The sequence below is a fragment of the Rhincodon typus genome, chromosome 5 (genome assembly GCF_021869965.1).
Source record: "Rhincodon typus isolate 14 chromosome 5, sRhiTyp1.1, whole genome shotgun sequence".
Classification (NCBI taxonomy): domain Eukaryota; kingdom Metazoa; phylum Chordata; class Chondrichthyes; order Orectolobiformes; family Rhincodontidae; genus Rhincodon; species Rhincodon typus.
In genome coordinates, this window is record NC_063336.1 from 7625522 (window position 1) to 7640860 (window position 15339).

General features: G+C 43.3%; 1 protein-coding gene across 1 annotated transcript in view; it reads left to right on the forward strand.

Annotated features, from left to right (window-relative positions):
• The window catches only part of LOC109916915 (serine/threonine-protein kinase MRCK alpha-like), a 323123-nt gene that overhangs the window by 280535 nt on the left and 27249 nt on the right, over nucleotides 1-15339 (forward strand). Inside the window, exon 33 of the mRNA XM_048596650.1 lies at nucleotides 722-888. Within this exon, the coding sequence (XP_048452607.1) occupies nucleotides 722-888 (167 nt within the window). The remainder of the gene's footprint in view (nucleotides 1-721; nucleotides 889-15339) is intronic.

Consider the following 15339-nt stretch of genomic DNA (forward strand, 5'->3'; position numbering starts at 1 on the left):
CTCAGATTTTCCAGCATCTGCAGTTCCTACTATGTCTAGAGCAGTAAGGTCCCAGGTTTGCAATGCATTAATTTACCTCAGCTTGGCTGCTAATGGGGATTTGGAATTGAGTGCCAATCCTCTGTGATTGTCCTGAATCTCCAAGAATTAATTAATCTTCTGAACACTGCTGAGAGTAATTCCATGAGAAAAATCACTGGGTCATTTAAAAATTTGTGCATTTTATTTTTTTTAAATTTTAGCTTTGAGAAATATTGGGGATGGAGAAAAATACTGTTTAACTGACAGACAAGAATCATCCAGTCAGGTAGGGAAGAGTTAAAGTTGCTGTATACGGTTAATCACTGACTCTCTTCAAGAATGTATGTGTTAATGATAGAATTGGGCCTTAATTGTGATGCCTGTGTGGTTGCTGACAGAGTTCATAAACTGGTCAAGAATGGTCAATGAGGGATAGATGCCATTGCTGTGTGTGGATTGACTCCATCTGAAAGCTGGTTTTAGTTTCTTCAGAAGAGAAATTATACTTTTCATTACATCTTTAAAACTTCTAACGGTTGTTGCTGTCAAATCTCTCTCAGCAGGACAGACTGCTTTCAGAAAACTCCACATTCAACACAGGAAGTCCCGCCTTTACTTCGCCTCTATTGGCTGACGTGACAGGGCCGTTGGGATGCGAAGGGATCAGATTTGTTGATTGGTGGATGTGCCTCTCATTCAGATACGACACTTTCGTTGGCCGCTGTCACGTCATGTTTGTGAGGCCTGAGTTGTTGATGGCGGGACGGATGAATTTTCTCGGAGTTGCTCTGTTCAATGGCTGCCGCGCATCGCTCACTTTAGCGGCTTGTTTCTTTTTAACCATGCGGGTCTGTGTGATGGCGTCAGGTACGGGAATGAAGCTTCTGGAATGAGGGTGAAGGTTTGATTCTGAGGCGGCACTAGTGCCCTGGGGACAAGCTGGCACCGGGGCTGCTGAGAATGGTACTCAGTGCACACTCACCGTGCCTGGGCCTCGTATATACGTCCAGTTCTCTCCCTTTGCTCCAGATGTTGTCAGGGCTTGGGTGCAACTCAAGGGTGTTGTACTCTCCTGGTACCTTGGCAGCGTGTTTGACAAGTTCTTTCACCGTTTTCGGGGGGGCATCTTTGCATCGACCACTCCCCCCTTCTAAGAAAAGGGGCACCCACTGCATGGTGATCAGGAGCATTATTGTCATCCTGGCTAATGAGCCTGCACTGCATAGGTCAGGAATTAAACCTGGAATCTTGCATGTGGCTGAGAATATGATACATTTTACCTACTGAGCCACAAGTTGTAAATGTAAACCCTATTCCTGGATCTGAGAATGTACTTCAAACTGGTATTCTGGCATAGTGCTAATTGATAGCTGCATTGTTGGATGTATTATTCTTCTGATACAATGTTAAATTAAGGCTATATCTGCCTGCTTGGTGCTTCAGGACTGTTCCATGGTGTTCTTCCAGCAACGTGACCAGCATTCCTCCCTTGACCAACACTGCCAGATGCATAATAACAAGTCACTTTATCCTGTTGCTGTTTATGGAATGTTGCTGTGGCAAAATGCCTGCCTACTTTTTCAATGTAGGTAACTCCCTTTGACAGAAATTTTTCCAAGCAATGCTGCGACAAGCTTTTGGAGTAAGATTCTGTGGGTTGTAAGTATGCTTACCAATCGTTTGGATATTGAGAATTTGTTTTTGGTAACTTCATTGGAATTCAAACTTTCCATTTGTTTCTAGTTGTCATAATGTCAGAAAAATTTGTGTACTTTAAGGTAAACTTTTACCATATTATTAATTTTAGTGACCTTCCAAGCTGTGTTCTATATCCCCGACTAAGCTTTCTCATATTGTGAGGATTTACCTTTGCAAAAGGTTGATTAGATTGACAATTTCCCAAAGTAAAGAGTCCACAGCTGATGGCTTCATGGAATCCTGGCCCTTGCCCTGGTGCTCTTTGTGGGCCTGTCATGCTGCATTGGGGAGGTGTAGGGTGGAAATGAGAATAAATGTTGGAGAAACTCAATAGCTCTGCTAACATTTGTGGAGAGGAACTGAGTTAGTGTTTTGATTCCAATATGTCTCTTGTCCAGATCTGGAAAGAGATGGAATTGTGATGGGCTTTATGCTATTTCTTAAAAGCAAGGTGGGATCAGTTGAAACAAAAGGGACTGTCAGAGAGAGACTAGAGGGTAAGGGAGATGAAATACCAAAGATTTCCAGGAACAAAAGGCAAAAGGAATGGTCATGGTCACAGTGAAGAAACAAAGTCCAGAATTGGTGTTAATAGCAGAGCAAAGGTTACTGTTTAATTTTATTTTATGGAGGATCATTCATGATCTGAAGCTTTTGAACTCCGTGTTTGGTCCAGAAGACTGTAAGGTGCCTATTTGGGGAATGAGATGCTGTTTCTCTCTTCACTGATGCCAAACCTGCTGCAGCTTCCTAGCACTTTCTTTTTATTGCAGCATCTGCAGTATTTTGCTTTTATTATATGGCATATGCTCAGTTTGGGTTCTGTCAGGGCTACTTGGCTCCTGACCTCATTGCAGCCTTTGTCCAAACGTGGGCAAAGAGCTGAACTTCAGTGGAAGTGACATCAAACTTTCATTTTATTGTCTCGGTCTTTGTCTTTTATCTAAACATGTCAGTCTTGTACACCACTTGACATCAAGGCAGCATTTGACTTTTGTATGGCATCAGGGTGCCCGAGTAAAACTGTTGTCATTGGGAATAAGGGGTTAAACTCCACCGTTTGGAGTCATACTTAGTGTTATTGGAAGTCAATTGTCTTACTTCCAGGATGTTGCTGTAGATGTTCTTCTGGGTAGTGTCTTAATCTGCACCATCTTTGGCTACTTCCCTCCATCATAAGGTCAGAAGTAGTGATGTTTACCGGTGATTACAATTTTAGCACCACTAGTAACTCCTCATACTGATGCAGATGTGTCTGTAGGCAGCAAGATCTGAAAATCATCCAGGTTTGGGCTGATTAGTGAATGAATTCAAAGTGCCAGGCAATGATCAGCTTCACCAACACAATCTAACCATCCCATTTTGACGTTTGATGGCTTTACTGTTGATAAATGCTGCAACTGTCAACATTCTGCAGGTTACTATTAACTAGAAACTGAACTGGACCAGATCTATAAATACCGTGGCGACGAGATCAGTTCAGAGGCTGGGAATTCTGCAGTGGGTAGTTTGTCTCCTAACTCAAGCCTGCGAGGCTCATGTCAGGAAGTAATAGAATATTCTCAACTTGCCTAGATGAGTGCTGCTATAACAGCACTCTGAACTCAACAGTGTCCAGAACAAAGTGACCTGCTTAATTGGCACCCCATTTACTACTTTCTATATTCACTCCCCTTCACTGCTGCACAATGTGGCAGCAGTATGTACCATTTAAAGGTGTGTGACAAAAACTCACCAAGGTTCCTTTTGGAAGCACTTTCCAAACCTGCATTCTCTATCCCTAGAAGGACGAGAGCAGTAGACACATGGGAACACCACCACCTGCACGTTCCTTCCAAACAATGCACCATCCCAACTTGGAATTATATCACTGTTCCTTCATTGTCACTGAATCGCATTATTTGATCCAAGTTGCCTAAGTCCTGTGTGAGCACACTTGTGATTTCTTGTCCTCAAACTTTCTGCTGCCTTGATGTTATTGATTAATACAATGGTCCAATTTGGCAGCAGTACCCTTTCTTGATTCTATTCTCATCTGTTCCAACAAAGTGAATGAATATTAAGTTATATAATACAGAAACAGACCCTTCAGTTCAATTTGTCTGGGCTAACCCCACATCCCAATCTGACCTGGTCCCATTTATCAGCATTTGGCCCATATCCCTCTAAACCCTTCCTTTTCCAATACCCACCAGATGCCTTTTAAATGTTGTAATTGTAGCCATCTTTGGCAGCTCATTCTATACACACACCACCCTCTGTGGAAAAAGTGCTCCCTCAGGTCCTTTTTAAATCCTTCCCCTTTTGCCTTAAACCTATGCTCTGCAGTTTTGGACTCTTTTCCCCACCCCCCCGCGTGAGGAAAAAGACCTTAGCTATTCCCTCTATCTGTGATCCTCATGATTTTATATATCTCTATAACCCCTTAGCCCCCACTCCAGGGAAAAAGCCTGGCCTCTCCCTATAACTCAAACCCTCCAGTCCTGGCAATGTCCTGGTAAACCTTTCCTACACCTTCTCAAGTTTAACAACATCCTTTCTGTAGAAGGGTGACCAGAATTGTACACAGTATTTCAAAAGTGGCCTCACCAATGTCCTGTACAGCCACAATATGATGCCTTCATTGGTCAGAACATTGACTATAGAAGTTGAGACAAGTGTGCCAAACACCATACTCCCCAGAGCCCTACCATTAACTGTACGAGTCCTGCCCAGGTGTGCCTTATCAAAAATACAACACCTCACATTTCTCTAAATTAAACTCCGTCTGCCACTCCTTGGCCATTCTGATCAAGGTCTCGTACTCTGAGATAATCATCTTTGCTACACCAGTTTTGGTGTCATCTGCAAACTAACTAACCATATCTCCTATATTCACATCCAAATTATTTATACAAATGGCAAAAAGCAGTGGACCCGGAACCAATCCTTGCAGCACACCGCTGGTCATGGGCCTGTATTCCAAAAAGCAACTCTATCGCCACCCTCTGTCTCCTACGTTCAAGCCAATTTTGTATCCAATTGGCTAGCTCCCCTGGATCCCATTTGATCTAACCTTACTAACCAGTCTGCCGTATGGAATCTTGTGTTAAACAAAAGTGGCCTTATCAATGTCCTGTACAGCCGAATGCTGAAGTCCATATAGACAATATCTACTGCTCTGCCTTCATCAATCTTCTTCATCACTTCTTCCAAAAAAAACTCAATCAAGTTAGTGGGACACAATTTCCCACACACAACCATGTTGACTATTTCTAATCAGTCCTTGCCTTTTCAAAATGCACCTAAATCCTGTCCCTCAGAATCCCCTCCAACAACTTTCCACTGGTGTCAAGCTCATGGGTGTACAGTCCCTGGCTTTTCCTTCCAGCATTTATTAAATAAGTGGCATCACATTAGCCGCCCTCCAGTCTTTTGGCACCTCACCCATGGCTGTAGATATAAATATCTCGCAAGGGGTGCAGCAATCTCTTCCTTAGCTTCTCAAAGTTCTGAGAAACACCTGATCAGGTCCTGGGGATTCATTTACCTTTGTATGTTTTCAGACTTCCAGCACCACCTCTTTTGTAATATGAACTCTTTTTGTGACATCACTATTTATTTCCTCAAGTACCCTAGCTTCCGTGCTGAAAACAGCTGGTCACAGCGGGTCAGATAGCATCCGTGGAGAGAAGCAAGCAAACATTTCAAGTCTAGATGACTCTTCTTCAGGGCTCAGCATTGGTTGTTTTCAGTACAAATCCCAGTATCTGCAGTAATTTGCGCCTACCCTAGCTTCCATGTCCTTCTCCACAGTAAATACCGATGTGAAATACTCATTTTAGTATCTAGCCCATCTCCTGCGGTTCCACACATAGACGGCCTTATTGATCTTTAAGGGGCCCTATTCGCTGCCTTGTTTCTCTTTTGCCCTTAATGTACCTACAGAATCTCTTTGGATTCTTCTTAACTCTATTTCTAAAGCAGTCTCATGTCCCCTTTTTGCCACCCTGATTTCCCTCTTATATATGCTCCTATTGCCCTTCTCCAGGGATTCACTTGATCTCAGCTGCCTAAAACTAATATATGCTGCCTCTTTTTCCTTGACCAGACCCTCAATTTCTCCAAGTCATCCAGCATTCATTATGTTATGGACCAGACCAAAACATGTCAAGGAGATAGCCTGGACCCTAACATCTTATTTCAAAGGCAAGTGCCAGATATTGCGTTCTGGATGCAATTTGGTCAAAATGTCAGGCTTGAAGTAAAACACAATTCATACACTACAGTTAAAATACAGACAAAATGAAAAGAATTGGCTTAACTGTAACTATTGATATATTTAAATTATAAATTACTCATTAACTATTCCATTATAGTAACATTCCATAAGCACCCCCTTGGCAAAGTCACATGCAATTCTAGCAGCTGGAAGAGAACCCCAGCTTTTAGCTGTAACAGAGGAAATGAGCTTTCACATCCAGCTTTTAAGACCCCAGCAACAGCAGAAACCTAAAACTAAAAATCTTGGTCCTTTGGGAGCTTGACCCAGTCCGTTCAGGCTGCTTCTATTGTTCCAACTATTTTTTTAAAAAAAAACCCAAGGCCTCACAAGCTGTTTGTTATTGGCTTTGAGCAGACTGCTCAGTGCCTCTGCCTCAACCTCTGTTCATATAAAGAAAAGGACAAAATACACGTCAAAGCCATAGTATCGTCACACCTACATCTACCAGCCTTGTCCTTCACGTTAACAGAAGCATGTTGTCTCTGAACTCTCGTTATCTCAATTTTTTTTAAAAGGCCACTTCCCAACCATCCCTTTACCTGCAAATAGCCTCCCCAATGAACTTATGAAAGTTCCTGCCTAATATTGTCAAAATTGGCCTTATTCCAATTTAAGTTTTAACTTTTTTGATTAGTTCTATCCTTTTGAAACTAATAGAATTATAATCACTTGCCCCAAAGTGCTCCCCCACTGACACATCAGTTACTTGCCCTATTCACCAACAGAAGGTCAAGTATTGCTCCTTCTCTAGTATATTCACACATCCATCCTATAGTGTTGTGACTAGAACTGCATGCAACACTCCCATTGTAGCCTGGGCAATGCTTCTAAGGTTTCTGTCTAACATTCCTGCTTTTATATTCAATACCTCTATTTATGAAGCCCAATATCTTGTGCTTTATGAAATACTCTGCTATGCTCTACCCCCTTCAAAGGTCTATGAACATGTCGCTGTGTACCTGCCACAGTTCCAAGTTTGATATCGTCTGCAAATTTTGAAATTTTATCTTGTATTCCAATACCTTACTAATTTTTGTATATAAAACAAAAAAGTTATCCTAGCATGGACCCTGAGGAGCACCACTGTTTACGATCTTTCGATCTTAAACAGCTATTTAGAATTTCCTGTCCTTAGTCAAACTTTATCAAGTTGACTCTGACCTTCCTTCCCTTTCTCCCCCAAGCCTCTCCACATGCATGCTGCATTGCAAGCACCCACATACATTGGAAATTTTTGGGAGACTTGTTTGTTAACATGCCACTGCTTATAGGAACTTGTATGGTATTTCCACACAGTGGAGAGAAGATTGTGAATAGTGGTCATTTTCCAGGGCTTTTGTTCAGAAAAGTATTGGTATAGCCAGAATGTGGGCTGTCTGCTCATGCTTCAGCCAGAAAGATGAGTCTTTGTTTGCAAACGGCTGCAATAACCTTGGAAGAGAAGCCTCTGGGCAGTTTGTTACCTTTGATTTTCTTTATGATCACTTTTCCCAAATAAAGTGATGTTAGACCTTAGGATGAGGAGCTTTCACTGATTGTATGTTAACAAGATACTGCAGTTTGGTGTGAAATGTCTGTGTCCTTGAAACCTTTCTTTGTTCATCACCGCCTCTGTGTTAGCACTGATTCTTGAGTTGGGCAACTTGCTCCTATCTATAATGGTGATAGCACTTCCCTCTCCTTGGAGAGAGGTGAGGGTCACCGTGCCTCAGACAAGGTGTGAGGTTAAGAAGGTAGGACCTTCCTGATGACCTCCGTCAGAATGGGAATCAAACCCACGTTGTTGGTGTCACTCTGCATTGCAATCCAGCTATCCAGCCAACTGAGGTGATAACATGCTGCTTTGTTAAGGTGCTAGGAGGCACACTGTACTGACCGTTCCCTCTGATTATGTCTACCCCTTTCTATGGCATCTGTGCTGCTGCCCTCGGCAATGTCTCATTAAGAGCGGCTCAGTGGTTAGCGTTGCTGCCTTGGTGCTAGGGACCTGGGTTTGATACCACTTTGGGCAACTCTGTGTGGACTTTGCATGTTCTCCCTGTGACTGTGTGGGTTTCCTCCCACAGTCCAAAGATGTGTAGGTTAGGTGGATTGGTCATGGGAAATGTAGGACCCTAGGGATGGGGTAGGAGGTGGGTCTGGGCGGAGTGTTCTTTTGAGGGTTGGTGTTGACTTGATGAGCTTAATGGCCTGCTTCCACACTGTAGGAAATCTATGATTCTAAGAGTAGCTTGGATGCTGCCGTGGGCGTTCCAGTGCATTAGTTTAGGCATCTGAACATCCAGAACAGCAGGGATGTTTTGCAGAAACCGGCATCAGCCAATCAGTGTTTGGTAATCTCTGTTTTTGTTTTGGAACATTTGTCAATAGGAGAAAACGGGAAAGTTGTCTACATTGTAGAAGACAAAACCTACTGTTGCAATGCACAGAAGAGCTTTTGCTTTAAGAATGCTGTGCTACCTGGATGGAGAGAGATTTGGACTCGGATTCAGGTAAGAGCCAGACAAGCTGCAGAATGGCCTTTGTCTCACCTCCCTATATTTTCAATGTGCTGTATCTATTACCTTTGCTTCAAAGAAGAATCTGGAAGATGTGGGGGAAAGCCTGTGTGTACTGTTTTGTAGTTCCAATAAACTATGTTGTAGCATCAGATTGCAAGTTTCTTATGAAATTATTTGTGTGCTCCAGGTCTCTTGTTGCCTTGAAGAGACCAGCTCTGGTATAGAAGGAAGTGAACTTGAGAAGTAAAACAAAGATTATAGGATTTCACTTTTATGATTTTGTTTCCTTCTCTTCTCCAACACCACAGCCCCCCCACCCCCACCATTGCTTTGGATTTTCTTAGCATTCTTGTTCTCCAGATTGTTTTTGTTACCTTCTCTTTTCTGTTTATTGTGTGTATTTTGGTCTAACTGTGCTTACTAGACCATACCAAGTAGTTTGCAGTAGATGCTGCCTGTCAGTATTGAATTGTGTAACGTGTAACATACTGAAAGTACTCTGCTCAGCACCAAAGGCTGCAGAAGGGATATAATGGTTGTTTCTAGTGTCTAACAAGCCCTTAGCATAATTCTGTGAATCTTTGCATTAAAATGCCAGCCAATGCTGCCAACTATTGCCACTGTTTAAAGGCATTAAAAGTATTTGAGTCAGACCATTACGTTGATTTGAGCCCGCTGCCAAGCACTATGCAGTTAGCAATGAGTCCATAACATCAGATTTTTCATTTGTTCCTAAAATATAGTTGTGATTTCCTGAATTTCTCAACAGCAAAACTTGTATTATATAGCATCTTTAATGTAATAAATATTATAAAGTTATCAATATACATTTGTGGATGCATTGGTTGCAATATTCAAAATTTTATAGATTCTGTGAGAGTCCTAATGATTTGGAAAAGCTTAACTGTAACACTTCTATTCAAGAGAGGAAGGAGACATATAAATTTAGCAAAAGTAGGCCATTCAGCCCCTCCAGTTGAGTCTTTCAGTAAGCCTCAAATCCACATCCTCGTCTACTCCTAATAACCCCTTGTCCCCTTGCTTAACAATAATCTATCTACCTCTGCCTTTCAAAAAAAAATCAAGGTTTCTGTTCCCACCAATCTTTTCGTTCCAAAGCGACTCAGCTCCCTGATTTTTTTTTTTTTTTTTTTTTTAAAACAGTGACCTAGTTCTAGATTCTCCTATAAGTGGGAACGTCAGCCCTAAGAAGACTCCTCAGGATCTTGTATGTTTCCACCAAGTTGCCTCTTGCTCTTCTAAAGTTTAGATGCAAGCCTAGCCTTTCCAACCCATCCCTCAAAGGTAACCCTCTCATTCCAGGTATTAGTCTGGTAAACTTTATCTGGACTGCCTCTAATGTATTTACAGGTAGTTCTCCAATAACACGATAGCTGTGTTCTTGTGCAACATCATGCTATTGAGAATCGCATTGTAGGGAAATCGCTATACTGTACAGTAGAAAGTTCACGTTATCCAAACAGCGTCCACTATTCATCAATTGTGCTACAGCCAATAGCGTTAATGAAACATGCATTACAGCAGAAATACCTGTATATCTGTGCAAAGAGACTTGGGAGTTTTAGTCCAGGATTCTCTCGAGGTAAACTTGCAGGCTGAGTCAGTAGTTAAGAAGGCAAATGCAACTTTGGAATTTATTTTGAGAGGACTTGAATATAAAAGCAGGGATGTACTTCTGAGGCTCTACAAGGCTCTGGTCAGGCCACATTTGGAATATTGTGTGCAGTTTTGGGCCCCATATCTCGGGAAGGATGTATTGGCCCTGGAGTGGGTTCAGAGGAGGTTCATGAGAATGGTCTCAGGAATGAAAAGCTTAACATATGAGGAATGTTTGAGGACTCTGGGTCTATACTCAATGTAGTTTAGAGGATGAGGGGGGATCTAATTGAAGCTTTCAGAATACTGAATGGCCTGGACAGAGTGGATGTTGGGAAGATGTCTCTCCTACCAATGGAAACTAGGACACAGCTTTAGGGTAAAGGGAAGACCTTTTAGATCAGAGATAAGGAGAAACTTCTTTAGCAAGAGAGTGGTGAATCTATGAAATTCACTGCCACAGAAGGCTATGGAGGCCAGGTCATTGAGTATATTTAAGACTGAGATAGATAGGTTCTTGATTGTCAAGGGGATCAAGGGTTATGGGGAGAAAGCGGGAGAATGGGGTTGAGAAAGTTATCAGCCATGATTGAATGGCAGAGCAGACCCGATGGGCTGAATGTTCTTAATTTCTGCTCCTATGTCTTATGGTCTTATCCTTAAATAAAGTGACCAATACTGTGTACAGTACGGCAAATGTGGTCTCAGCAGTGCTTTGTTTAACAAAAGCACACCCTCCTGACTATTGTATGAAATTCCCCTCACAATAAACAATAACATTCTATTAGTTTTCCTGAGTAATTACTGTACCCTCGCATACTTAACCTTTATTGATTCAGGCATGAGGATACCCAGATCGCTGCAATCTCTCACTGTTTAGATGATCTGCTTTGCTGTCTTTCACCACTTAGAAGACAGAAAGCAGGAAACTCTAGGCCAGTTAGGCTATATCACTGGAAAATTGCTCCTGGAAATGGAGCTGGAATAAGTGTCATTTTTTTTTTCAGGATCCATAAGTATTTGGGTTTCAAAGGAATCAGTGGTGGAACCTCCGTTATTGACAATCTGTCATCATGGCTGAGATGAAGGGACGGACTGTATTGTCGCCATATTTTCTGACAGTAAATGGGCAGGAAAGTAAGTTGAGCAAGATAGAAAAAGTTTGCAAAGGTGTATAGATGGGTTAAGTGAGTGGCAAAAAGTTGGCAAGTGGATTATAATGTGGCAAAATCTATTTGTCCACTTTGGGGGGGTGGTGTGGGAATAGAAAAGCCGAATGTGATTTAAATGGAGAGACTGCAAAATGATGCAGACCTATGTGTCCTTGTACATGAATTGAAAGGTTACCACAAGTAATTCACAAATCAAATTGAATGTTGACCTTTACTGCAAGGGGGATAGAATATAAAATTAGGGAAGTTTTGTTACGAATGTACAAAGTATTGGTGAGACCACATCTGGAGTACGTTTATAGCCTCCTTATTTAAGAAAGGATATACTTGCATGGACACAGTTTAGAGACATTCACTAAGTTAATTTTTGGAAAGGAGTTGTTTTATAGAGTCATTGAGATTGGGCCACAGGGCCTTTTTCTGTGCTGTCATTGTGTCTGCTCTGGTCAAAAACAACCACCTAGCTATTCTAATCCCATTTTTTTAAGGCACTGGGTCCTTAACCTTATATGTCTTGGCATTGTAGGTACATACTTGAATACTTCATTTAATGTTATGAGGGTTTCTGCCTCCTGCCACTCTTACAGGCAGTGAATTCCATATTCCTGCATGAATTCCCACCCCAGAACATTACCTCTAAATCTCCTGCCCCTTTAGCTTAAATCTATGTCTCTGGTTATGGATTCCTCTAACAAGAGGAAACTTTTCTTCCTGTCTATCCTTTCTACGCCTCCACAACGTTATACATCTCAATCACGTCCCTGCTGCCACCTCAGTCTCCTTTGCTCCAAGGAAACCAATGTAGTCTATTCAATCTCTCTCTCATCATAACTAAAACTGCAGCCCAGGCAACATCCTGATAAATCTCCTCTGCACCCTCTCCAGTCAATCACATCCCTCCTCTAATGTGGATTTCAGAACTGCACACAATACACTAGCTGCGGCCTAACCAACTTTTCATACCATTCCAGCATAACCTCCCTGCTCTTAAACTCTGTGACTTGGCTAATAAAGGCAAATATCCCATCTGCCTTCTTTACCACTTTATCCACCTATCCTGCTCCCTTAAGGACATGCACACCAAGGTCCCTCTGATCCTTGGTACTCCCCAGGGTCCTACTGTTCATCATGTATTCCTTTTACCAGACTGATTCCTAGGTCAGCAGAACTGACACATGAAGCCAGACTAGATTGGGTAGGGCTATGTTCACTGGAATTTAGAAAAATTAGGGGTAATCTGATAGAAACCTATAAAATTGTAACAGGACTAAACGCAGGAAAGATGTTTCCGATGGTGGGGATGCCCAGGATCTGGGGTCACAGTCTAAGCAGACTGGATAGGCCATTTAGGACTGAAAAGAGGAGAAAGGATGTTAGGGCAGTTGTATGCTCCTCCTGTAGAATGTGGGAGGTAAGGGTCACCACTAGTGTCCCCACTAACTTCATCTGTGGGAAGTGCACCCAACTCCAGCTCCTCGGAAACCGTGTTAGGGAACTGGAGCTGGAGCTGGATGAACTTCGGATCATTCGGGAGGCTGAGGGGGTAATTGAGAAGAGTTACGGGGAGGTAGTCACACCTCAGGTACAGGAAAAAAGTAGATGGGTTACAGTCAGGGGACGGAAAGGGAACAGGCAGACAGTGCAGGGATCCTCTGCGGCCATTCCCCTCAAAAACAAGTATACTGTTTTGGATACTGTTGGGGGGGACGACTTACCAGGGGGTAAGCCATGGGGTACAGGTCTCTGGCACAGAGTCTGTCCCTGTTGCTCAGAAGGGAAGCGGGGAGAGGAGGAGAGCATTAGTCATTGGGGACTCGGTAGTTAGGGGGACAGATAGGAGATTCTGTGGGAACGAGAGAGACTCGCGGTTGGTGTGTTGCCTCCCAGGTGCCAGGGTCCGTGATGTTGCGGATTGTGTTTTCGGGATCCTTAAGGGGGAGGGGGAGCAGCCCCAAGTCGTGGTCCACATAGGCACCAACGACATAGATAGGAAAAGGGATGGGGACGTAAGGCAGAAATTCAAGGAGCTAGGGTGGAAGCTCAGAGCTAGAACAAACAGAGTTGTTATCTCTGGTTTGTTACCCGTGCCACGTGCTAGCGAGGCGAGGAATAGGGAGAGAGAGCAGTTGAACACGTGACTACAGGGATGGTGCAGGAGGGAGGGATTCAGATACCTGGATAATTGGGGCTCATTCTGGGGTAGGTGGGACCTCTACAAACGGGATGGTCTACACCTGAACCAGAGGGGTACCAATATCCTGGGGGGAGAAATTTGCTAATGCTCTTCGGGAGGGTTTAAACTAATTCAACAGGGGGATGGGAACCTGAATTGTAGCTCCAGTGTACAGGAGGTTGAGAGTAGTGAGGTCATAAATAAGGTTTCAAGGTCGCAGGAGTGTACCGGCAGGCAGGAAGGTGGTTTGAAGTGTGTCTACTTCAATGCCAGGAGCATCCGGAATAAGGTGGGTGAACTTGCAGCATGGGTTGGTACCTGGGACTTCGATGTTGTGGCCATTTCGGAGACATGGATAGAGCAGGGACAGGAATGGTTGTTGCACGTTCCGGGGTTTAGATGTTTCAGTAAGATCAGGGAAGGTGGTAAAAGAGGGGGAGGTGTGGCATTGTTAGTCAAGGACAGTATTACGGTGGCAGAAAGGACGTTTGATGAGGACTTGTCTACTGAGGTAGTATGGGCTGAGGTTAGAACCAGGAAAGGAGAGGTCACCCTGTTGGGAGTTTTCTATAGGCCTCCGAAAAGTTCCAGAGATGTAGAGGAAAAGATTGCAAAGATGATTCTGGATAGGAACGAAAGTAACAGGGTAGTTGTTATGGGGGACTTTAACTTGCCAAATATTGACTGGAAACGCTATAGTTCGAGTACTTCAGATGGGTCAGTTTTTGTCCAATGTGTGCAGGAGGGTTTCCTGACACAGTATGTAGATAGGCCAACAAGAGGCGAGGCCACATTGGATTTGGTGCTGGGTAATGAACCAGGCCAGGTGTTAGATTTGGAGGTAGGTGAGCACTTTGGTGATGGTGACCACAATTCGGTTACGTTTACTTTAGCAATGGAAAGGGATCTGTATATACCGCAGGGCAAGAGTTACAGCTGGGGGAAAGGCAATTATGAGGCGATGAGGCTAGATTTAGGATGCATAGGATGGAGAAGGAAACTGCAGGGGCTGGGCACAATTGAAATGTGGATCTTGTTCAAGGAACAGCTACTGCGTGTCCTTGAGAAGTATGTACCTGTCAGGCAGGGAGGAAGTGGTCGAGCGAGGGAACCGTGGTTTACTAAAGAAGTTGAATCTCTTGTCAAGAGGAAGAAGGAGGCTTATGTAGAGATGAGGCGTGAAGGCTCAGTTAGGGCGCTTGAGAGTTACAAGTTCGCCAGGAAGGACCTAAAGAGAGAGCTAAGAAGAGCCAGGAGGGGACATGAGAAGTCTTTAACAGGTAGGATCAAGGAAAACCCTAAAGCTTTCTATAGGGATGTCAGGAATAAAAGAATGACTACAGTAAGATTGGGGCCAGTCAAGGACAGTAGTGGGAAGTTGTGCGTGGAGTCCGAAGAGATAGGAGAGGTGCTAAATGAATATTTTTTGTCAGTATTCACACAGGAAAAAGACAATGTAGTCGAGGAGAATACTGAGATACAGTCTATTAGACTAGACGGGATTGAGGCTCATAAGGAGGAGGTGTTAGCAATTCTGGAAGGTGTGAAAATAGATAAGTCCCCTGGGCCGGATGGGATTTATCCTAGGATTCTCTGGGAAGCTCGAGAGGAGATTGCAGAGCCTTTGGCTTTGATCTTTATGTCGTCATTGTCTTCAGGAATAGTGCCAGAAGACTGGAGACGAGCAAATGTTGTCCCCTTGTTCAAGAAGGGGAGTAGAGACAACCCTGGTAATTATAGACCAGTGAGCCTTACTTCGGTTGTGGGTAAAGTGTTGGAAAGGATTATAAGAGATAGGATTTATAATCATCTAGAAAGGAATAATTTGATTAGGGATAGTCAACACGGTTTTGTGAAGGGTAGGTCGTGCCTCACAAACCTTATTGAGTTCTT